Here is a 23,720-nt window from a genome sequence, read left to right on the forward strand (position 1 = left end):
AAATAGGGCCCTATGGTTTGTATGGTGCTTCTCAACCAGGGGACATTTGGCAATTTCTGGAGACATTTTTGGTTGTCACAACTGTGGGAATGCTATTGACGTCTAGTGAGTAGAGGTCAGGGAGGCTGTTAACCATCCTACAATGAGCAGGACAACTCTAACAACAGGAATTATCCAATGCCATGAGTTAACAGTGCCAAGGTTTGGAAACCCTGTTCTAGTGGGAGAAGAATGAAAAACAGGAAACCAACAATTAAATAACCGGAAACTGTGGTGACATTTCTGAAGGAAAAAGCAAGGTGCTGGAATAGGAAATAATGAGGGTGGGTGGGCAGAGTGTGGGAGAAGAATACATGTTAGATGGCTATAGAGAGATGTCCAGGAGGAGTGACATTGAAGCTGAGAACAAAATGTGAGAAGGGGGCCGGCCTGGTGGCGCAGCGGTTAAGTGCGTATGTTCCGCTTCGGCGGCCCAGGGTTCGCTGTTTCAGATCCTGGGTGCAGACATGGCACCGCTTGGCAAGCCATGCTGTGTGGTAGGCGTCCCACATATAAAGTGGAGGAAGATGGGCATGGATGTTAGCTCGTGGCCAGTCTGCCTCAGCAAAAAGAGAAGGATTGGCAGCAGATGTTAGCTCAGGGCTAATCTTCCTCAAAAAAAAAAAAAAAAAAAAAGATGAGAAGGAACACCGCCCCCCCCCCCCCCAGGGGGAGGAGCATTCCAGGCAGAAGGAACAATGCTACAGCTACCCTGCAAAGGCTCTGAGGAGGGAGTGAGCGTGGTGTGACTGAGGGATTGACGAGATGGAGGCGCACAGTGCATGAGATGAGGCGAGGAGGTGGGCCCAGGCAGCACAGCCTCTTCACCCACAGCCAGGGGTCTGGATTTATTCAAGATTGGTAGGCAGAGGATCTGAATGGACATTTCTCCAGGAAGACGTACAAATGGCCAAAAGGTACATGAAAAAATGCTCACCATCACTAATCATCAGGGAAATGAAAGCAAAATCACAATGAGATATCATCCATCTTGTAAGAAGGACTGTTATGGGAAAAAGGAGAAATGACAAGTGCTGGCTAGGATGTGGAGAAAAGAGAACCCTTGGCACTCTTGGTGGGAATGTAAATTGGTGCAGCCACTATGGAAAACAGTATGGAGGCTCCCCCCAAAATTAAAAATAGAACTACCATACGATCCAGCAATCCCACTTCTGAGTACACATTGGAAGGAGATGAAGTCACTATCTCAAAGAGACATCGGCACGCCATGTTCATTGCAGCATTATTCACAATAGCCAAGACATGGAAACAATGTTAAGTGTCCCACAATGGATGATTGGATAAAGAAAATGGAATATTCAGCCATAAAAAAAGAAAATCCTGCCTTTTGTGACAATGTGGATGGACTTTGAGGGCATTTTGCTAAGTGAAATAAGTCAGACAGAGAAAGACAAACACTATATATTCTCACTTCTACGTGGAATCTAAAAAAGCCAAACTCGCAGAAATAGAGAATAGAATGGTGGTTACCAGGGGCTGGGGCAGTGGGGAAAATGGCGAGATGCTGGTCCAAAGGTATAAACTTCCAGCTATAAGATGGATCAGCTCTGCAGGTCTAATGGACAGCATGGTGACTATACTTACTAGTACTGTATTATTATACACCTGAAAGTTGTCAAGAACGTAGAACTTAAATGTTATCACTACAAAAAAATAGTAATTATGTAAGGGGATGGAGGTGTTAACTAACCTTATTGCGGTGCTCATTTCACAATATATATGTGTATCAAATCATCGCATTTGATACACCTTAAACTTACTATGTTGTGTATCAATAATATCTCAATAAAGCTGGAAAAAAAAGAATAGTGGAAAGCCATTGGAGGGTTTTTGGCAGAGTGTCACAGCTCATTTTATGTTTTAAAGGAAAGTTCTCTCTATATGGAGGGTGGGTTTATGAACCTATAGTTCAAGGAAGTGGTCCAAGCTGGGAGCTGTCAGCATGAAGACAATACTTAAAGCCATGAGAAATGGATGAAATCACCGATGCGGGGAGTAGCGACATGACAATATGTCATGCTGAAGGGCTTGCATTTTACCTTCAGGCCAATAAAGATCCATTGAAGGGTCTCACGCAGAGAGTGAGGTGACCAGATAACCATTTAGGTAAAGTGGGGCAAGTGCTTTGGAGCATCTGGACAGAGGCTAAACATGAATTCTAGGCTGTTGCAATAATTCAGGCTCAGCAAGACCGTGGCCTGAGCCATGGCCATGGCAATGTGAGCAAGAGAGAGGAGAGATGGAACCAAGAGCTAGTGGGGATAAAATGGTTGGCTGTGGGAAGTGCAGTGGGAGAATTTTCTGGTCTGGAAGCCTGTGTGGTGGGCTGAGTCAGGATCATACCTTCTGGAATGCAGATCTCCTTTCTATTACTTTCCATAATTTAATCCCTGGGGAAAACCAGCCGGGACCTCTGGTTTGCCAGGAGAATTGGATGGGTATGCCCGTGAGCCCACTTGCCCCACTCAGTGTCTTTTCTCCCTCCTTCACTGTGGTTCTCAAGGGCTACCAGCTTGTCTTTGGGAGCCTGTTTCTGTGATTGTGTCCCCACAGTGCCTTCCTCCCTCGGTCACTGAGGCCCCCACCCTGACTGTGTTTCCGCAGGCGCCCATGCCCGCTGGGATGCTGATCGAGCGCTCCTCGGACTTCGGCAAGACCTGGCGGGTGTACCAGTACCTGGCTGCCGACTGCACCTCTGCCTTCCCCCGAGTCCGCCAGGGCCAGCCTCAGAGCTGGCAGGATGTTCGGTGCCAGTCCCTGCCCCAGAGGCCTAACGGGCACCTAGAAGGGGGGAAGGTAGGTAGAGGGGGCCCTGAAAACCTAGGCAGAGGAGAGGTCTCCAACACTGCGTTGCTCCCACGGTCACCCAGACTCTTGAGAAGAGATGAGCACCTCCTTGGTCAGAGCACCTTGCCGTCTTTCCTGAACTCTCCAACTACGACCCCTCTGGCCACTCAGAACGTCTGCTGCTCCTCCTCTTTGCTCCCCAGGAGCCATATTTCAGAAACATATTGAGTGCAGTGCGTGATCCAACGCTGCTCTCTTCTATAGCCCCCGCCACGGCTCGTTGACACTGCCCCCTAGTGGAGAGGGTAAAATCCACGTTGCCCCAGTGTGAGGACTTTGAGATGGCGAGTTGGATTCACCTGAGCAGTCACACCAATTTAATTTAGTCTCTGATTTCGCCTTGGTAGAGTTTAACACAAGAATGAGCTTTTTCAGTTTAATCTACCCATCTAGCCCGGTGCTCGTCCTTGGGGAAGTTCAGGTATAAGTCACGGCTCCAGGTCACCTGAACTTAAACCCTGAGGTGGAAGTGAGAACCTGCCCCTAGAAACAGCTCAGAATGTCCCTCCCGGAATCCTTCCAAACTCTTCTCATTTGTTTTGTAACTGCTTCTCCCCACCGCTGGACTGGAGCTGTGTGTTCTCGCCTCCTTTCTCTGGCCCAGGCTCAGACGAGCCCTCAGAGCTGCTCTCATGCACCACATGCTCAGAGCCCTGCCCTGGCTGTGGGCTGTGCATCTCTCTCCGCTGCTCTGATAGCTCCTCCTTGGTTATAGCCATATCCAGATCACACCTACCACATTCCCTAGACCCCAGATCAGAATATAGGACTTCTTCCTAATTTGTGGGGTGTTGATGTGAAAACTCTTCCTGGGAGATGCAGATGAAGTCACATCTAATGAGTGGTTTTTATTAAAAAGGAAAAGCACAGTTGAAATTGGAGTTGTCTGGAGGTTGGTGGTCACCGCATCTGTGCATCCTTGGGCTCCAGGCTTTCTTACTCATCCTGGGTGCTTGGAAAATTCGTATCCCCTCATCCTCATATGTACATCCTGTATCTTACTATAATTTTTGACCCAAGGAAATCAGGAAAGTCTTGGGATAGCTATATTTTCAGTTGGAGAGGAGGGCTTGTACACACGCACACATACTCATTTAGGGCCCAGTGACCATCTCACGCCCCCAGGGTGGTTGGCAGGCCTCACATCCGTGGTCATCTCAGGTTCAAGGTAAGAAGGACCTCAGCGTAGTGTGAGGAGGGCGGGGCATTGAATGGAAAGAAGACGTTCTGAGCTGGGGCACACTGCTGACCCCTCCTCAGTTCTTCCCTTTCCCCTCTCTCTGTAGGTCCAGCTTCACCTCATGGATTTAGCCTCTGGGATTCCAGCCACTCAAAGTCAAAAAATTCAAGGTCAGTGTGGCTACTCTTCTAGCCTGTGGGACGATGGGTAGGGAGCAAAACAGGGTTGGAACCCGGGTCACTGAAATTTCCTGGTCTTTCATATTCCGGTCAACGTGGCTGGATTTAATACTCCTCCTGCTTCCCCTGGTCATAGGGCTATTGTGGTAGCCCCTGAGACTCAAAAGGCCTGAGTTGGAGTGGAAGGGGTCTCTTCTGCTGGGGGAGGGTTGAGGGCTGGGGAGGATGGGCCCTGGAATAAGCTTAGCAAGGCAGGAAGAAGCCATGGTGAGACCAGAATTCCTTTCATCATCCAAGACTATTTGCCTCTAATTCCTTTCTTTATTTTCCTTCCCCACCTCCACCCTCCTTGTTTGTCCCCTCTCAGAGCTGGGGGAGATCACAAACTTGAGAGTCAACTTCACCAGGCTGGCCCCTTTGCCCCAGAGGGGCTACCATCCCCCCAGTGCCTACTATGCAGTGTCCCAGCTGCGTCTGCAGGGGAGCTGCCTCTGTCACGGCCACGCTGACCGCTGCGCCCCCAGGCCCGGAGCGCCTGCCGGCCCCTCCACCACTGTGCAGGTGACAGCCCAGGGTGGGAAGGGCAGAGGGGAGGTGGGAAGATGAGAACAGATTAAGCACATCCTTGAGGCTCCGGTAAAGCAGAGTGGGCACTAAATTTAAGATTTGGGTATTGAATATTTTGGCAACGGTGAGTCTAAGTGGTTATCATTTCAAAGATAAGAACTTTGTAGCACTTTCTGAGACCTGCTCTATGGTTTGGGGAGGTTTTTATTTTCAGTTACATTTAAGTATATATGTGGGCGTTAGGGGGAGCTTCAGACAATGCTTCTCAACCCTGGCTACACATTACAATTTCCTGGGGTCTAAAAAAATTGCTCTGACCTCCACGCCCAGATTCTCTGATTTTATTGTTGGTTTTTAAAGCTTCCAGAGGATTCTAACATACTGCCAGGGTTGAAAGCCCCTGGTGTGGGGACTCTAAAGTCCCATCTAATGGTGAGCTGTGGGGCAGGACGAGAGAACAGTCTGACCCAGAGGCGAAGTCGACCGCAGACCAGCCGAGTCGGATGCGTCAGGGTTGGGGTCAGAAGCTGCAGTGTACCAACAACCCAGGGGCTCCTGCTGTGAAACCAGACCTGAGAACCGCCAGCAGAGGAGGGAGAGCCTTGGGCCAAGAAGCAGAGGGAGCTGTCATTTCACTTTCCTGGGGCATCAGTTCTTGTGTCAACATCTGGGAGCATGATATTTACCCTAGTGGCAGACAGGCATGAGGAAATCCTGTAAAATAAACTACGAGGGAGCTACAGGTGCAATGAGCATCCGTCAGCTTTATCATTGCCACTTCTGGGCCAGGTGCTACCTGGGCTGCAGAGGAGGCCAGAGGGAGACCCGCTCTGGGAATGTGTGATCTGTTAGGGCCCATAGACAAGTGACCAGAGCACAGGCCGAGCGGGATTGCTGACATGAGGACTACAACGTGCTGTGGGAGTTAGGGGAGGAGAGGGCACGCCCAGCCCCACGGTTCTCAATCTGGCTGCCCAGTGGAACCAACGCTTTAAAAAGTACCGACGTCTGAGCCTTGTCCCTGAGATTCAGATTGAACTGGGTCTGGGCATTGGTATTTTTTTAAAAAGCTCCCCTGACGATTCTGAAGTGCATCCAGGATCGAAATCTATGCAATTAGAGGGACCAGGGAGGCTTGGTGAAGGAGGTGCCATTCTAGCTGGCAGGATTTTGCCGGTGAATAGAGAGAGAAGAGAATTCAGGCAAGAAGAAACACATCAGTAAAGACCAAAAGGTGGGGAAAGCAGGGCTCGTCCAGGCAGCAGCCGGAAGTTCCGCTTGCTGTGCTGTTAGGAGGAAGTGGGAGAGAAGAATGGAGCATATGTGATTCGGGTCCTTGAATGCCAGGCTGGGGGCGGTGGGCCTAATTTGGAAGACAATTAGCACACAATAGCTCTTCTATTTTTATACCTTAATGAGTCTGGTAACGATTCATCATAGCAGTCCAATTAGCCAAACAACTGCAGGCAGAGATTGTTGGAATATAAATTTCCAGAGGGCCCACGAGCCTCTATAATCACACAGTTTACCAACAAGGGTGTCTGAGCACCTTCCAGGTGTTGCTTTGGAATGGGCACCATGGGGATGTCCAAGCACAAGGAATGAAGCTTTTAAAAACCTAGCCAGAGGAGGCACACAGACACAGACACACACACACGCACACCAATGGCACACAAGCAGGCAGCTGGGAGTGTCGAAGGTGCTGAGTGAAGGCTGGAGGACCCTGAGTGGTGGGCTGGAGGGTCAGAGGGGAGAGGGCAGGTCCATCCCTGGGACGTCCTTTGATAGTTGTTCCTGATGACTGATGGCCCCCTCTCCTAGGTCCATGAGGTCTGCGTCTGCCAGCACAACACCGCCGGCCCCAATTGTGAACGCTGTGCGCCCTTCTACAACAATCGGCCCTGGAGACCTGCGGATGACCAGGACCCCCATGAATGCCAAAGTATGAACCTGGGATCACCCCCCTCCCCTGTAGTGACTGAGTGGGGTGCTGGGCCTTAACGACCTCACCTGGGACACAGGGAGAATCTATTCTTTAATATTTAAGTCTAAACGTAAGTGCATCCCTGTGATTTAAGCTCTCCTTGCTCTGTGGGGATGGAGAGAGAATTTGGGTGGCATCCTCCCACCACCTCCCCCTTCGTCCTCAGCCAGGCCCCGAGGGACGAAGGCTTGGTCTTTGCTTCTGATGCCACATGCCTTTTGTGGTATCCCCAGAGCCTCCTTCTGGTCTCTCCAGTTGCCTTACTTCCTGTAGGACATATGTGGTTCCCTGTTGTCACTTCTCCTCCTTCAGATGGCCCCCTGGAGTCAGGGCCTTTGTCTGTATAAATGAGGGAAACAAGGGTCCCCAGCCCAGAGAGAGGCAGTGACCCAATGGGAGATCCATGGTAGTCCTGGGGGCGGGTTGGGATGGACCATTCAAAGGGGTCTTTCTTTGGCCCAACACGGACATTATTTTGGGGTTGGTCCCCACGCTGGGAGTCAGGAGGCCTGAGTTCTCACACTACTCTGCTTTCTTACTGCCCATATAATCTTAAATAAATTACACAAGCCTTCCTGGGCTTCAGTTTCCCCATTTCCCAGACCTGAGCATCTCGCGGAGTTGCTGGCCATGCCGATGAGTTAGCGTGGAGCGTGCTCTGTGGACGGCAGTGGTGCTGGTCAAACGTCAGCCCTGGGAATCTCCTTTTTCAGGGTGTGACTGCAATGGGCACTCGGAGACGTGTCACTTCGACCCAGCTGTGTTTGCCGCCAGCCAGGGGGCACACGGAGGGGTATGTGACAACTGCCGCGACCACACTGAGGGCAAGAACTGTGAGCGATGTCAGCTTCACTATTTCCGAAACCGGCGTCCTGGTGCTCCCATTCAGGAGACCTGCATCCGTGAGTAGGGGCTCGGGGGACGCAGGGTGTCATCTGTCCAGGACTCTGGGCACAACAGAGCACATGTCCTGGGGATACACAAGCCCTCGGGAAGTGTGAAGTCTTGGTTGTGTGTCAGGACTTGTGGGCAATTGTTTTAACTTAGCCGTGCACTTCTAAGCAAATCACCTAACCTCTCTGGACCGTCAATCAATCAGTTCAAACAATCATTGTGTAACCCTTATTTTGGGCATAGGAGAGAAAAAAGTAAATACAAGATAAAGTGCCTTCTATCAATAAGCATGCACACTGTTTGCTAATATAAACCACACACACATGAAGAGGAGGGGCGAAGCACTGTGTCCACGTATATGTTATTGCCTTTACCATGTTGTAATGTGGGTAGCTCTTTATTTTTCTGTTTCCCCTAACATGGAGAACTCCTCCGTGGCAGGGATTATGTCTTAAATCCTCAGGCCTCGCGCAACGACAGGCAAATGATTGATGCTACAGAATGTTTATTGAATGAACCTATGGTTGTAATGTGATGGAACACCCAGGAGGGACTTAGCACGTCCACAAGGGCCAATGAGTTCATCTAGGAGACAGCAAACTGGTGGAAGCCACCTGATTCGGGCCGGGTTAATCGCCAAAGTCTTTCTAGATGAAGGAAGAGTCTTCCTTTGAGACCGTGAAAGCGTTTTGGGTGTGGGGGTGGGAGAAAGCTGCTTCACTCCCTGTTCGTATTATTTGTTTGTGGAAAGAGTGCGAAAGACCTGAATTTGACTTCTGTTTCTAGCGCTTACTTGCTGTGTGACCTTGAGTGTGTTCCTTGACGTCTCTGAGTCTCAGTTTCCTCGTCTGTACAATAGGGACAATCATCCCACCTTTCAGGGTTATGGTGAGGATTACATAAGGCACCATGTAGGAGTGCCCGGCATATTGTAGTCCTTCAGTAAATAATGACAGCAAAAACTTCTATAGTACTTAACATGGGCCAAGCGCTGTCCACCCACTCTACATTTACTCATTTATTCCTCATAAGAGGCCTATGAGGGTTGTATAATTATGCCCATTTCATAGATGAGGAAACTGAGGCACAGAGGGGTTAAATAGCTTGACTAAGGTTGTAAACCAGTAAGTGGTGGAACGAGGATTTGAACCCGGAAGCTGGCTCCTGGAATACATTCCTAACTCCCTCCTTTTCTTCTTTGTTCCTGCTGTGGTGGCTGCTTTTGTCCCTCAGCCTGCGAGTGTGATCCTGATGGGGCAGTGCCGGGGGCTCCCTGTGACCCACTGACCGGGCAGTGCGTGTGCAAGGAGCATGTGCAGGGGGAGCGCTGTGACCTGTGCAAGCCAGGATTTACAGGACTCACCTACGCCAACCCACAGGGCTGCCACCGTGAGTAGGGGCCCCAGCCTGGCATGGTGTGGGGCAGGCTGCATGGGACATGAGACCTGTGACCTGCCCTGCTCTCTGTGCTGTGTGCCAGCTGCTGTGCTACAGGCCTCCAGCAGATGGCAGCACAGGTCCAGGTTGGAAGGTGGGACTGAGTCAGCCAGTGGGTGGGAGGGCAGGTGGCCAAGCTGCCAGGTACTGGAACTGGTGGGAAGACACAGAGGCCTTGTGAGTCAGCCAGGTTACCTGGAGAGAACGGCCCTGCTTGCTGCTTTTCCCAAGATGGGCCCCCTCCTTGATGCATGTCCTTTGGGGGTGAGTTTTTGGCCATCCCTGGAGCTCAGCAGCGCTCCCTCCTGCAGGCTGTGACTGCAGTGTCCTGGGGTCCCGGCGAGACATGCCATGTGACGAGGAGAGTGGGCGCTGCCTGTGTCTGCCCCACGTGGTGGGCCCCAAATGTGACCAGTGTGCTCCCCACCACTGGAAGCTGGCCAGTGGTCGGGGCTGTGAACCGTGTGCCTGCGACCCCCGCAACTCCCTCAGCCCCCAGTGCAACCAGGTATGCAGTGGGGGTGGCCCTGGGGGACCCTCAGCAGGAAAGGGGTCCTGTCCACCCGCTTCTGTTTCCTCTCTACGCAGCCTCTCAGGCCTTTCCAAAGTCAGACTGGCTGCTTCTGTCCCCATTCCCCTTTGAGGAGGCCACCAAATGTCCCTCCCTCTGTGGCCCTCAGCCTTCGGCAATGCCGTATTTGCCACACCTTCTGCAGGGCCATTTTGGGCTTCGACTTCAGAGCTTGTCTTTGGGTGGGACCCCTTGTTCTGGGGGCACACCAGGGAGGTTGGGCAAGGCCCAGCCTGTGAGGGAGGCTCCCTGACGGTGCTCTCCCCCCACAGTTAACAGGGCAGTGCCCCTGTCGGGAAGGGTTTGGTGGCCTGACCTGCAGTGCTGCAGCCATCCGCCAGTGTCCTGACAGGACCTATGGAGATGCAGCCGCGGGATGCCGAGGTGCGCGCTCACTGAGCGGGGGACGCTGAGGCTGTGGCGGGATGAGTGCTTGGGCGGGCTTGTGGTGGGGGGTCTGTGGTCTGGGAGGACTTTTGGTATTGGTACATGTGATGTGGGCCCTGGCAACCCCCTGAGAGGGTCTGCTCCCCATAACACCAGTCGGCATAGACTCCCAGCCCCAGGGCCAGCTGACGTCAGGCCGTCCCCATGTCCCTAGGTCAGGAGGGTTGCTTTGCTCCCCGCTGCCTTGAGGAAGCATTTCCCAGAGTCACGTCCAGGACAATGGCAGGGAGGGGCGGACGTGCCTTCCCTGTTCACAGATGGAGAAAGTGAGTCCTGAGGCAGAAAGGTGTCGTCTCCCCAGAGTCAGCTTGACAAGCAGTGACAAGAGCAGGGGACTTGGAGCATGCAGACCGGGTCTGCTCTCAGCTCTGCCCTGCTTACAGATGACTTGGGGCCAGTCGCTCCCCCTCTTTGCGCCTCAGTTTCCTCATTTGGGGAAGGGGCCCACTGTACTTAACCTCTCTGTGCCTCACCTGCCCCATCTATGAAAATGGGAAAATAGGGGTGGCTACCTCTGTCACAGAGTGGTTGTGAAGGTCACATGCATGGGATGTGTGTGGGAGACTTAGCACAGTGCCTGGAACACAGTAGGTGCCAAGTAAGTGCTTGCTTTTCTTGCTGTTGTTACCATGATTTTGTTCTGTCCCTGATGGTCTGTTATTCCGCCCTGTAGAAGGATCCTGAGGTCAGACCTCCTCTTCAGGGCTCTCCCACCAGACACCCTAGTCTCCCTGCCCCCGGCCTCTGACCACCCTTTCTCCCTCCCTAGCCTGTGACTGTGACTTCCGGGGAACTGAAGGCCCAGGCTGTGACAAGGCCTCAGGCCGCTGCCTCTGCCGCCCCGGCTTGACTGGGCCCCGCTGCGACCAGTGCCAGCGAGGCTACTGTGACCGCTACCCAGTGTGCGTGGCCTGCCACCCTTGCTTCCAGAGCTATGACGCGGACCTCCGGGAACAGGCCCGGCGCCTCAGTGGCCTCCGAAACACCACCGCCAGCCTGTGGGCTGGGCCTGGCTTGGAGGACCGCGGTCTGGCCTCTCGGATCCAGGACGCGAAGAGCAAGATTGAGCAGATCCAAGCAATTCTTGGCAGCACTGTGTTCCCAGAGCAGGAGGTGGCCTGGGTGGCCAATGCCATCCTCTCCCTCAGGTAATTCCCTCTCTGTGCTAAGCACTTAGAAGAATTATACGACCTGGATTCACATAAGGGGCACACTGGGCCTTCCTGACATCGGCACAGCCCTTTGCAGTGTACAAGGCAATTTCATGGAGCTCTCTCTCTGAACCATCATAGCAGTCCTGGCAGGATGGTGTGGTGGGTGTTATTACTTCCGTTTTGCAGGTGAGGAGACAGGCACAGATAGGTGATGTGACAGAGCCACTCAGCCACTGAGGGGCAGAGCAGGGGCAAGAGGAGCACAGGCAGGAGCCAAGCCCGCGTTCTCTCAAGTGCCCGGCGCTGCCTGTGGGAGAGTCAGCTCTGAATTAGTCACCCTGGTGGAGGGCACCGAGAGGCAGGGCCCTAAAAATAACTAGTATTTGTCTTTGGAATGGGAGCAGTCCCACCCACAACCCCCTCCTACCATGGAGGCGCCTTCTTAGTGAGATTTGGTTCTGGAAGTTTCTATAATTAGTTTGCGTTCCCTGAGCACTCACTCACTGACTGTTGGTGCCCAGAGCCATCCAGGGATGTGACTGACCCAAGTCTCGAAACTGTGTCGTGAGCTCATAGGCACTTGGTAGGCTGTGAACGCAGGCAGGGGAGGGCTTCCATGCCAGGACAGGTCCATGCCCAGCAGAGCCTGGAGGTGGAGGATGCGAGGCTGGCAGGAGGGAGCTGTGGTTGGTGGCGCTGCAAAGCGCGTGGGGAAGAGAGGAGCCTCTGAAAGCTCCAGGCGTGTGGGCCTGAGCAGGTGGATCCTGACCCCCTTTCAGGTGGAGACAACCAGCAGGCAGCAGTTATGGGGGCTTAGGGGGGAGGTGTGACTGCAGAAGACACTTGGGAGCCTCGCTGTGCAAGTCGTGGCTGAAGTCAGCCTGTGGAGACGAGCCGGTGACACTCCTCATGGAAGCCCCTGGGGGAGGTGGAGGAGAATCCGGAGGGTTAGGGTCACACAAGTCAAGGAAGGAGAGACTTTTATGGATCTGTCTGCAGAGGGTTGGAGGAAGGCGGCGTGGCCTTCCCAGCCTTTGCTCAGCAGGATCCTCTTCAGCCTGCGAAGTCCCCTGTTCTGTGGCCTTTGCTGAAGGCCTCGGTTTTTCCTGACTCAGTCGCGGTTTCTCCCAGGGGATGGCTGGTTCTGGGAGGGCAATCCACCTCCTATATTTTAGTGAAAGCTCCTCTCCCATCTCAGGCGGACTCTCCAGGGCCTGCAGCTGGATCTGCCCCGAGAGGAGGGGACCTTGTCCCTTTCGGGAGACCTGGAGGGTCTGGACAAAAGCTTCAATCGCCTCCTCATTATGTATCAGCACAAGAGGGAGCAGTTTGAAGGACTACATGGTGCCGATCCTTCAGGTGAGGAGGGGGACCTCAGACAGCCACACGCATCACCGTGCACCCCACACCGCGGCTCCGCTCCTGCTCCTCCTGCATCTTCAGGCCTCCAGGTCCAGGGGCAGCTCAGTTCCCCTCTCTTCTTCCCACAGGAGCCTTCCGGATGCTGACTGCAGCCTACCAGCGGTCATCCCAGGCCGCTCAGCAGGTCTCCGAAAGCTCCCGCCTGCTGCAACAGCTCAGGGACAGCTGGAGAGAGGCAGAGGGGCTGGAGCAGCAGATCGGAGCAGGAGGAGGGGCCAGTGGCCCCCAGCTTGCTGCCCTGAGGCTGGAGATGGCTTCCTTGCCTGATCTGACACCCACTATCAACAAGGTGACTCATGGCACGGAGCCCCACTTCCTGGAGACCCCTATCCCAGCTTGTCACACCCAACTGCTAGTACACCTTTCCCCTTGGGGCAATGTGAACTTACCCCACTCCTCGACCCGTCCCAACCTTTGGCCCCTCACCGAGTGCTCAACGGTTGCCAAGGAAACAATCTCTGGGGCCTGGTTGTCATGGATATGTCTGGCTGTTTGTTTCCCTGGCGTATGGGATGGGAGTGGTTGTTGGGGAGCTTTGGGAACCCTCTTGACACTCCCTTCTCTCCACAGCTCTGTGGGGGCTCCAGGCAGACGGCCTGCACTCCAGGAGCATGCCCTGGAGAACTGTGTCCCCGAGATAATGGCACAACCTGTGGCTCCCACTGCAGAGGCACCCTCCCCAGGGCGGGTGGGGCCTTCTGGACGGCGGGGCAGGTGGCCAAGCAGCTGCAGGGCTTCAATGCCCAGCTCCAGCAGACCAGGCAGATGGTAGGTGTGGCCGAGGTGGGTTGGGCATCTGTAACAGGAGGCAGTGGGGACAGAACCCCTGGGCAAGTCACAGCTCCTGTTTTACAGTTAGGAGACGAAAGCCCAGAGATGTCAGGTGACTTGCCCAAAGCCCCACAGCAAGTGAGAGAGAGAGTTTGGGGCAAGTGTTTTGGGGTTTTTTTTTAGCCGACTCCACATCATTTCTTCTGGGGCCAAACCGGGTTAGTTACAAATGTTTCCCAGGTAGGTCTCAGGTAGCAGGTGTCCACAGAATCCTTGGGGGCTGCTGAGAGGCTCTCTTGGGGCTTTGAGCACTGCTGACCTACACCGTGTGTTGGCAGATCAGGGCAGCCGAGGAAGCTGCGTCGCAGGTGCAATCAGATGCTCAGCGCCTGGAGACCCAGGTGAGCACCAGCCGCTCCCAGATGGAGGAAGACGTCCAACGCACGCGGCTCCTCATCCAGCAAGTCCGGGACTTCCTCTCAGGTGAGCCTGGCCTTTGCCCTCCCTTGGCTGATGTTTCAACTCCTGCCTGTCCCTAGTCCCCCTATGCCCCGTCCCTGATCTAGTTCATCAGCCAGCTGCCTCCTTCCCTCATCTCCACGCCACCCGGGCCAGGCCCCCATCACTTGCCTGGATGGCCACCCCGGCCCTCTAGTGGTTTGCCCACCTCCCCCGCGCTCCCTTATGGTCTGTTCTCAACAGAACAGCCTGAAACATCTTTGAAAAATGTGTAAGTGGGATCACATGCCACTTGTGCCTAAAATCCTTCATTGGCTTCCCTTTGATCTTGGGATAAACTCCCACTCCTTATCATGGCCTCTGTTTACCTCCCGGAGGTGGCCTTGTGTCCTCCCCACTTTGCTCACCAACTGTCCCTGAACAGGCCAGCCTCTTGGCGCCTCGGAGACTTTGACTTGCTCTTTCTCTGCCTGGAATGCTCTTTCCAAGGCTGCTGATTCCTGCCCTCAAGGTCTCAGCTTAAATATCATCTCCCTCAAGAGGCCTTTCCCGACCACCTCATCTGGTATCCCCCTCCCTTCCTGGTCCCCTCGGCTGTCTGGCCTTCATTGCACTGCTCTGAGCCTGTGGATGTTGAATTCATTTTGCTGCAAGTTTGCTGTTTGTCTCCCTGCTAGAGGGCAGGAAGGGCTGTCTGTCTTGTTCACCATGTCACTGGCACCTAGCATAAGGCCAGACACAGAAAAGCACCCAACGTTGGTTGAATGAATAAATGAACTGAATCCCCTCCCTCGCCGCCCTGGGGACTAGAAGGGTTCCTGGATAGGACTCAGGAAACCTGTGTGACTTTGGGCAGGTTGCTTTTCTCTTTGCCTCATCTTTCGCTTCTGCAAACCGGGATGGTAGTATTTCACAGGTTTATTCTGGGGATCGAGTAACTGACACAAAATGTGTTTTGAAAAAATTAAAGGTGCCTCAGGAATATGAGTTGATATTATTAGATTTCTGATCCCTGCCAGGGAATTTGCTTGGCTGGGAGCCCAGTGAATATGAGCTGAGGGCTTGGTGTAACGACACTGGCTCTTCTCGCTACTATTGTGGTGTCTTTGCTCCTGGATGTGATGGCAGAATGAGAGAAGCCGGGAGGATCCACTGGGGTCCCATGGCTGGCCTGACGCTGTGCTGGGGTCAGCCTCCCAGAGAGCCCCAGAATGGGGGAGAGTGTTACCTGGGGATGCAGGGAGATGGGGCCCGACAAATGACGATGTGGACAGAGGGGCAGGCCAAAGTTTGGGGTGGACTCACAGATGAGGAAGTCTTCCCCTGAGTCGAGCAGAGGGAAGCTGAATGTCCACCCCCGGCATCTGCCCCAGCCAGGGGGTGGGAGGCAGGTAGGAAGTCTCTCTGGGGTGCAGCCCAGACTCATGGACAGGCAGGGGATTGCAGGGCTGTGAGCCCCCTTTTGTCCTCTCAGTTCTACTTGTGTCTCAGGTCCTTTGACGGGACCAGGGGGAGAGAGGGAGCAGGGCCTGAGAGAGGCCGGGCCCCTGGGAGGGACCCGGGACAATTCAGTCTCCATAGCAGTGGGTTCTAGTCTCCATGGTCCTGGTGTGGGAGATGCATGCCCTAGCTACTGTTGGCTCGCAGGCTCACAGCGTGGGGGGGAGAGTGGAAGGCCTTGGAGGAACGGGGAGGCGTCATCTTTCCCAGGTCTTCAAGTGGAACTGACGAAAATAATAATTCAGGTTTGTTGAGTTAAACTAAGTGCCAGGCACTGTCTACATGCTTCATGTGTATTACATTATCTAATCCTGACTGCCTACCACTTTGCAGGGGAGGACTCTAGGCACAGAGAGGTTAAGTAACCTGCCTAAGGGAGTCCAGCTTCGAGGGAGTGCAGGGAGGATTTATCTCACTCCCTAGTCCACACTCTAATTATTGCCCCATGAGACAGACACACACGGGTGTGCACACACACACACACATGCTTCCGGGCTTTTGCTGATATTTTTCCTCTCCCTGGATTGTCTCTCCTGCCCCACCTCTGCCAACCTAGCTAGTTCCTACTCATCCTCTAAGAATCCTCTAAGGACCCCATCTCCAGGGAGCCTCCCTGGACCTGTCAGACTGGCTTACGTGCCCTCCACAGTCCGTTCTAGCACCCTGTGTTACCCCTGTCACTCAGGGTTGGTGATGTGCCTGTCTGTCCCACTTGATTTCGAGCTCCATGAGGACAGGGATCCAGTCTCATCTGATTTTCAGTCTCAGTTGCCTGCATGCTGCTGTTCAGAGCAGTGAAAGTTTGCTGAGCCCACCCGGAGACTCGGGAGCCCATGAAACTGAGTTCAAGGCAGACCGAGCCCATGGGCGCCGCTGACGTGACGCGGGGCAAAGGCAGGGCCAGAGCTGCACACGGCAGTGCGCTCGCGGTGGGAGGCTCTCTGGGGAAGGTGCATATAAAGCCTTGTTTTGTGAGTCGGACACTGAGTTAGATGAGAGGGTGGCAGTCTTTGTGGGGAGGTCCTCATGGAAGCTTGTAGTTGGGGGTAAGTCCATTTGGTTAAACTCGACCACAATTAGGCCTTGGGCTCCTGCAGGGTGCTGCTCTGGCTCTGAAGGGACACAGCAGTGGACTAGGCATAGCTGCCGTCTTCCAAGAATGTCCCTCCTCCTGGCAGGGGGAGGGGATTGGGGCTGGGACCTGTGTAGGAAGCTGGAGAGAAAACCTGATTGCAGAGAACCCCAGGGCAAACTGTCTGGGTGGGTGGGCGCCCCCTTCCTACCATAGCAGTACCAGTGGAAGCCACAGAAGTGAATGAGGAGAGGTGGGCAGGAGATGCGGTCTCTGCGCTTCTGACCTTACTCTCTCACCCGGAGGTGGTTTGTAGAATTCTTGCTAATTAATTGTTTCAATTCATCCCTTCAGGTTGGGGATCGTTATTCTCATTTCACAGATCAGGAAACTGAGCTCAGAGCAACCCTTTGACTTGCCCCAGGTTGCTTGAAGAGTAAAGGGGAGGCCTGGATCTGGAGCCCTTTCAATCATTTATTCACTCTACAAACACGGAGTGCCTCCATGTGCCAGGCACAGTGCTGGTGGCTGGGGAGGTAGCTGTGAACAAAACCCAGTCCCTGCCTTCATGGAGTTTGTAACAGACACAAAACCAGATAAACGAGCTAAGCGTCGGCATGTGGGGGGCAATGGGATGCTAGGGAGAAAGAGAAAGCAGAGCAGGAAGATGAGAAGTGTTGGTATAGGGCGGAGGTTGTGATTCTAGGTTGGATGGCCAGGGCTGGCCTCCCTGAGAAGGGGACACTTGAACCAAGACCTGATAATCTTCATCTGCCTTTGCAAAAATGAGCATTCTGGCCTGAGGAGGGGCACACGGAAGGGGTCTTGTTGCCAAGGAAGTGGTTCCAGTTCCTGGACTCTTCCCAGTTTAGGGCTGATGATGCTTGTGCTCCAGGCATTGTTCGGTACCAGCTGTCTGGCACCACCTCCTTCTCCCCAGCCTGCAGCTTCCTGTGGCGCCACTTAGTTGCCACAGCTGTGCCGACAATCATCCTCCCACAGCATTCCCAGAAATTCTCAGAGAATGGGCGCCTGAATGTGCCCAAGAGGGAACGGCAGCTCCTTGGGCAGCCGGGGTGGAGATGCCACAGTGGGTGCTTCTCATGGGTGCTGCTCTGATCTTGGGTAGGGGTAGCTGGGCTCCCTCGATCTGATGGACAGCTATCTTCCAGACCCTGACACTGACGCAGCCACCATCCAGGAGGTCAGCGAGGCCGTGCTGGCCCTGTGGCTGCCCACAGACTCTGTCACAGTCCTGCAGAAGATGAATGAGATCCAGGCCATTGCAGCCAGGCTCCCCAACGTGGACCTGGTGCTGTCCCAGACCAAGCAGGACATTGCTCGGGCGCGCAGGCTCCAGGCTGAGGCCGAGCAGGCCAGGTATGGCTCGAGGCCTTGAACTTCTGCCCCGATTGGATTGGGCTGGTGTATGGCTCCCCAGTTCTGTTGCTGGAAGCGAGAGAAGAACTTCTGCAAGTCAGAAGGGTACAGGGGGGCTGGGAGACAGGACGGGTGCTTACTATGGTGAGGGATGGAAAGTGATACACAGCATCCAGGGTGAACTTAACTTGGCATGGCCTGGTCTTCCACATTGGAAACTGTGCCCAAAGCGTGTCTCAGACATAACACATTCATCACGTCTGCTCAGTGGGGTCCTGGGGTGGAAGGGCTACTGAGTAAATGCTCCCCTTTTTGTCTTGGCTGGGAAGGATGTTCTCTGGGACTGGCGAGGGAGGGATCCACACTATTCCTTCACTGTTCGCTCATTCTCTCCCCTCTCCCTTCTGCTCCCCTGGCCCCAGGAGCCGCGCCCATGCAGTGGAGGGCCAGGTGGAGGACGTGGTAGGGAACCTGCGGCATGGCACGGTGGCTCTGCAGGAAGCTCAGGACACCATGCAAGGCACCAGCCGCTCCCTCCGGCTTATCCAGGACAGGGTTACGGAGGTGAGGTGTTATGGCTTCCTTCCCCCCATATTTGGGAATGAACAGACGGATTCAGGCATAAGACATAGAAGATGCCAGAAAGTGACCTGGAAGGAAACTGAGCTGGGGACCTAATGAAAGAGGGTTACAAGCCCTGGGCCTGACTTTGAGCCTTTGGTTTTCTGGTCTTGTGGCCAGTGCAGCCGGCAGGGGCGGGCTCTGAGCTGCAGTGGGGGTGGGGTCAGCTGAGCTGGAAAAGGAGGAGGAGTGGATGCCAGAGGACAGATAGGGGATTGGGAGGGCAATGGTGATGTCCTGCTTGTTGAGAATTTTAGCTGCCTGAAGAGATGGAGAAAAGAACAACGAAGGCCACTGCCTATGAGACCCACCACAGATCCCAGGTGTCTCTCTCTCCACAAAGGTTCAGCAGGTACTGGGACCAGCGGAAAGACTGGTGACTGGCATGATGGAGCAGCTGGGTGACTTCCGAGCACGAATGGAGACGCTCCGCCGCCTGGCCAGGCAGCAGCGGGCGCAGGCAGCCCAGGCCCAGCAGCTCGCGGAGGACGCCAGTGAGCGGGCACTGAGTGCCCAGGAGGTACAGGGAGGGCAGAGTCAGCCTGAGGAAGTGCAGTCATGAGGGGTTCCTGAGTGGGAGAGGACTTTGTACACTTCATAAGATTGCTCAAAAGCAATGAGAATAGCAGATCTCCTAGGATAACCAGAAGGGGCTTCAGGATTAACCCAAACCTGGCTAGACATCTGAATTCTACCTCAATATGCCTTTGGCGTAGCTGGTTCAGGGATGTTGGAAATGATCTGGTCCAATATCCCTCCTTTTACAGATGAGGTGATAACTTTGTCCAGGCCCAAAGCTCGTCTTCAAAGCAGGTCTCTTGACGCCTGATCCAGAGCTTGTGCCCTGTTGTGGCTACCCAGCCCAGACAGACACTCTTGACTTAGCCTAACCAGAGCCCCATCACTGTCAGAATTAGATCAGAGAGAAGCTCAAAGAGCCACTCTCAATGTCTCTAGTGTGCCAGGAACTTTAGCACTTGCAGTCGCTATACAATGGCCATGCTGCCAAGTGTACATGTTAAGTGACAAGTATGTGCCTGGCACCGTGCTGGAAGTGAGGTGGGAGATGACAGGACCTGCAGATGGAGGGAAGGAAATACAGAGGAAGTTTAAGATATAGTTTGTGGCCCATGGGTTTTTTTAGGTAAAACCAACCCGTTGGGAATATTAGGAGGTACCTTATCTCCTTGTGTTGGTTCAAGTGATGTCAAGTTCTTTAGCCAAAGGTCTTTAGGACTTTCAATGGCGATGATGATGAGACTGAGACTGTTCTACCTTTTTCAGGGATTTGACAGAATAAAGCAAAAGTATGCTGAGCTGAAGGACCGGTTGGGTCGGAGCCCCATGCTGGGAGAGCAGGGCAGCCGGATCCTGAGCGTCAAGACGGAGGCAGAGGAACTGTTCGGGGAGACCATGGAGATGATGGACAGGATGAAAGGTGAGAGAATGGTCCTGAGGACTGCAGGGCATCCTTAAAGGCTGGGACCAACCAGGGCTTCTGAGGCCCACTCTTATTGGAGCTAGCAGTGCTAAGGGAATGAGATCAGTCAGGATTTCCTGAGCACCTAGTAAGTACGAGACACAATGATGGGGCTGTGGGGAGTGCAGAGATGTTCCCAAGACTTGGCCTGCCCTCAAGAAGCATGCAATCCAGATGGGGCCATATTTCCTATTGCCCATAAGATTCTTGAAGCTATATTTAACAGCACAAGGAGGGCTGTGATAGGAACCCAAATAATAAGAGCTCTAGGTGTTCAGAGGATAAATTGACAGAGGGAAATGTTCAGTGAAGGTAATGTTCAGACAAGATAAAATTTGAGGTGGACTTGGAAGGATGTGTCGGCCTGGGAGAGGCTGTGAGGAAGAGGAGGGACATCAAGACAGGGTGGGTGGGAAGGAAGAAGGCATGTTCTGAGGATGGGAGCAGGACCATCCAGCAGGAAAGGAGGGTTGACGAGGACCAGAACAGGTCAGAGAGGAGTAGCATGGGGTCAGTGTGTCTGGGTCTAGGTGTTTGGCCTTGATGCCAGGATGAGGAGGGTAGACCCAGCCCCAGAGGCAGTAAGAAACCACCCAAGTGTTTTGAATACGGCAGAGACATAATGAGAGGAGATTTTGAAAGAGTGCTGAGGTTCCCCTGAAAGGAGAACAGAGATTTCCAGGAACCAGGCTCAATCTCTAGGATGTGATGATGGGGTCATTGCATTTGTGTGCCTAGTGAATGCCACAACCAGAGTTTCTCTGAATTTTAGAGAAAGCTTTTGACAAAAATCTGTTTGGTAAGCCAGGTGGACACTATGGAGAAGACAGTGAGTAAATATGAGACTATGGGCAGTCACAGCTGAAGGGTAAGGCAAGAGGAGCTGACCTAGATGGACGTATCCAGAGGCTGGGTCAGTGTATGCCCTGGACTTGCCCATCAATGTTTTATATGAAGATAAAGAATTTGCTTATCAAATCTATGGACGACAAATAGTTAATACGCTAGATAACAGAACCAGTATTGTAAGGCAATCTCAGAAATCTAAAAGGATGGGCTGAAACTAGCAGGATGAAATTAAATAAGGAGAAAAATTATCTCCCACTCTGGCGTTGTCTGGACCTAAACTCACAAGTACAGCTCAAGTGAGGCCTGGCTTCTTAGTGGCTGATATAACTGAAAACGCTTTGCAACTGGTAAGTGATAAGCACATATGAGTTGTCACTCACCTGAAAAAGACCCAAGAGTTTTGAGTAACTGTTAGCTTGATATAAGTCATCAGTGTCTTGCCACTGCCAAAAGAGCCAATAAATCCAAAGCAGACAAAATAAGGCTCAGTAATGGCTCAGGGATGATATGAAAAATATTTAGTAACTGGTGTGTCATGCATCTACCAACCAGAAAAGGCCCAGGTTGTAGCACTGGAACAAGTATTTACTTGCTTGCAGGAATTAACCTTTATTTGCAGGATTATAGGGAATATCATGCACAGGGGGCTTCTGGGGGTTGGGACCAGGGAACAGAATAGCAGTTGTTAAAATTTCAGTGTTTTATCAGCCCATAGGTCCATGTGAGTGCCCACTGGCTGAATGCAGCCCGCTAATAACCCTGTTACACGCTGCTGATAGGATACCACCTGGGCAGTGGTGTTCAGTGGTGGCTACTATATCTGCAGAAGGAATATTGACAGACCTGCACACATTCGGAGGGAGGTTGACCAGGGTTGGGAGGTAGGGAAGGGCTTGATAATTATGTCAGATGAGGAATGGATGAAGGAACTAGGGAGGCTTAATTTGGAAAAGATGAGTCTCAGATGTTTGAAGGACTGCCATGTGGGAGGGCAAATATATTCCTACACCCCCAGGAGAGCCGGTGCTGGTGGTCCAGTGGTTAAGATTCGGTGCGCTCACCACCGTGGCTGGGTTCGTTTCCACTTAGAGAATCACACCACCCATCTGTTGGTTGTCATTTGGCAGCTGTGGGCAGCTGTGATGCTGAAAGCTATGCTACTGGTATGTCAAATTCCAGCAGGGTCACCCATGGTGGACAGGTTTTAGTGGAGCTTCCAGACTAGACATACTGGGAAGAAGAACATGGCCACCCACTTGCAAAAAAATTGGCCATGAAAATCCTGTGAATGGCAGTGGAGCATTGTCTGATACAGCACTAGAAGGTGGGAGGATGGCACAAAAAGACCAGGCAGGAGTCCCCTCTGCTGTACATGGGATCACTAGGAGTCACAGTTGATTCGACTGCACTAACAACAGAAACAGAAACCCCCAGGAGACAGATCTGGGACACTCCAGTGGAAGCAAGAAGGGGTCAAATTCTGGTTTAATGAGAAGAAATTTCTAACAACTAGAGCTGCCTCAAGTTGGAGCCTTGGGGCGCAGTGCTCTCCTCCCTATTGCTGGAAAAGTTCAGGCTGAGGCTGGGTGCCAGCTCTCATGAATGCGGTGGAGGGGCCTCCTGTCTAGGGTGACAGGAGGCACAGGCTGGACTTGATCACTTCAGAGTCTTTCCAACCCTCCACACACATCTAGTGGTGGTTTGCAGAGTGGACTGGAGGGGGAGGACTAGATGTATCTGGAGTAGCATTTTGGGAGGGAGAGTGGGGAGGAATTCTGGTCACCCACCAGCTCTTTTGCCGTGGTGCCCACTTAAGGATCATTGGTGGGATGGCAGCTCTCTGGGTCCAACAGCAGTGGGTTGCTAATCTTGGTGCTAGTGTCCTCCCTTCTCAGTCTGGGATAACTGAGAGCCTAGAGCAGAGGACAAGGGTGGGGTCAGGTGTCTAATTGGGGTGAGGGTTCCCTGGGTCTGGCCACATTTTTCTAAGAGTGGGCTGGGGCTGGGGAGGCATGAGGCTGGAGAGAGCTGCCTTGGAGGCCAGCCTCCCCTAGAGGTGATTGCTCCTGCAGGTGCTGCCTCCAGGTGGGTGGGAGGAGAAGGAAGGGTTGGGAGTCTCTGGGTGTCTCACCAGCTCCTCCTCCTCCCTCTGCTGTTCCATCTGCCTGCAGACATGGAGTCAGAGCTGCAGCGGGGGAGCCAGGCCATCATGCTTCGCTCGGCGGACCTGACAGGGCTGGAGAAGCGCGTGGAGCAGATCCGTGACTACATTAACGGGCGTGTGCTCTACTATGCCACTTGCAAGTGATGCTCCAGCTTCCAGCCGCTGCCCTCTTTGCTTCTGGGGGTGGGGGGGGGGAGGGCAGATGGGGTTTGAATACTTTCCAGCTCGAGGAGACTTTTATGCAACCTCCAGGACCACCTGGACCACCCCTGGTGTGCAGCTATTAAGATTACTCTGGGCTGCAGCTGAGCCTGAGCAGATGGGACCACTACATCCAAGGGACAGAGATCGTAGAGGTGGGCCATGTCACTGTGACTAGCAGCTCTCAAGTGGAGGGAGCTTGGCTGGGCAGTGTCCTCACCCTTCATCCTCCAGTGAGGCTGAATCCTGGACCAACACAAAAACTTCACAGAAAGTGATGTACAAATGAAAAGTCCAATAAAATCTTTGGAAAGAAACCTGGAGGTTCAAAGAGGGAAAATGGTCTCTCTCCCCATTAAGGAAAGCTTTGCCCCTCTTTTCTATCTCTCATTTGGGGTTCCTGGGTTCTCCTCTGCTCAAGCGTAAGGCCTGGTGGTGTATGATGCATAGGCTGCCCCACTCTGCTCAGTCCAGCTTGCTT

At 53.3% G+C, this 23,720-nt stretch overlaps 1 protein-coding gene across 4 annotated transcripts in view; it reads left to right on the forward strand.

The window, feature by feature from the left end:
* The window catches only part of LAMB3 (laminin subunit beta 3), a 39,764-nt gene extending 16,208 nt beyond the window's left edge, over positions 1 to 23,556 (forward strand). For all 4 annotated transcript variants that reach the window (XM_070266763.1, XM_023640784.2, XM_070266765.1 and 1 more), the window contains 18 exons: positions 2,665 to 2,856; positions 4,194 to 4,257; positions 4,634 to 4,827; positions 6,655 to 6,775; positions 7,531 to 7,719; positions 8,945 to 9,100; positions 9,460 to 9,656; positions 9,992 to 10,103; positions 10,936 to 11,314; positions 12,519 to 12,679; positions 12,811 to 13,031; positions 13,313 to 13,510; positions 13,852 to 13,996; positions 17,717 to 17,924; positions 18,347 to 18,488; positions 18,889 to 19,065; positions 19,830 to 19,983; positions 23,046 to 23,556. In XM_070266763.1, the coding sequence (XP_070122864.1) occupies positions 2,665 to 2,856; positions 4,194 to 4,257; positions 4,634 to 4,827; positions 6,655 to 6,775; positions 7,531 to 7,719; positions 8,945 to 9,100; positions 9,460 to 9,656; positions 9,992 to 10,103; positions 10,936 to 11,314; positions 12,519 to 12,679; positions 12,811 to 13,031; positions 13,313 to 13,510; positions 13,852 to 13,996; positions 17,717 to 17,924; positions 18,347 to 18,488; positions 18,889 to 19,065; positions 19,830 to 19,983; positions 23,046 to 23,182 (3,147 nt within the window). In that variant the 3' untranslated portion in view covers positions 23,183 to 23,556. The remainder of the gene's footprint in view (positions 1 to 2,664; positions 2,857 to 4,193; positions 4,258 to 4,633; positions 4,828 to 6,654; positions 6,776 to 7,530; positions 7,720 to 8,944; positions 9,101 to 9,459; positions 9,657 to 9,991; positions 10,104 to 10,935; positions 11,315 to 12,518; positions 12,680 to 12,810; positions 13,032 to 13,312; positions 13,511 to 13,851; positions 13,997 to 17,716; positions 17,925 to 18,346; positions 18,489 to 18,888; positions 19,066 to 19,829; positions 19,984 to 23,045) is intronic.
* Positions 23,557 to 23,720: the final 164 nt, after the last annotated feature.

This window comes from Equus caballus, chromosome 5 (genome assembly GCF_041296265.1).
Source record: "Equus caballus isolate H_3958 breed thoroughbred chromosome 5, TB-T2T, whole genome shotgun sequence".
Classification (NCBI taxonomy): domain Eukaryota; kingdom Metazoa; phylum Chordata; class Mammalia; order Perissodactyla; family Equidae; genus Equus; species Equus caballus.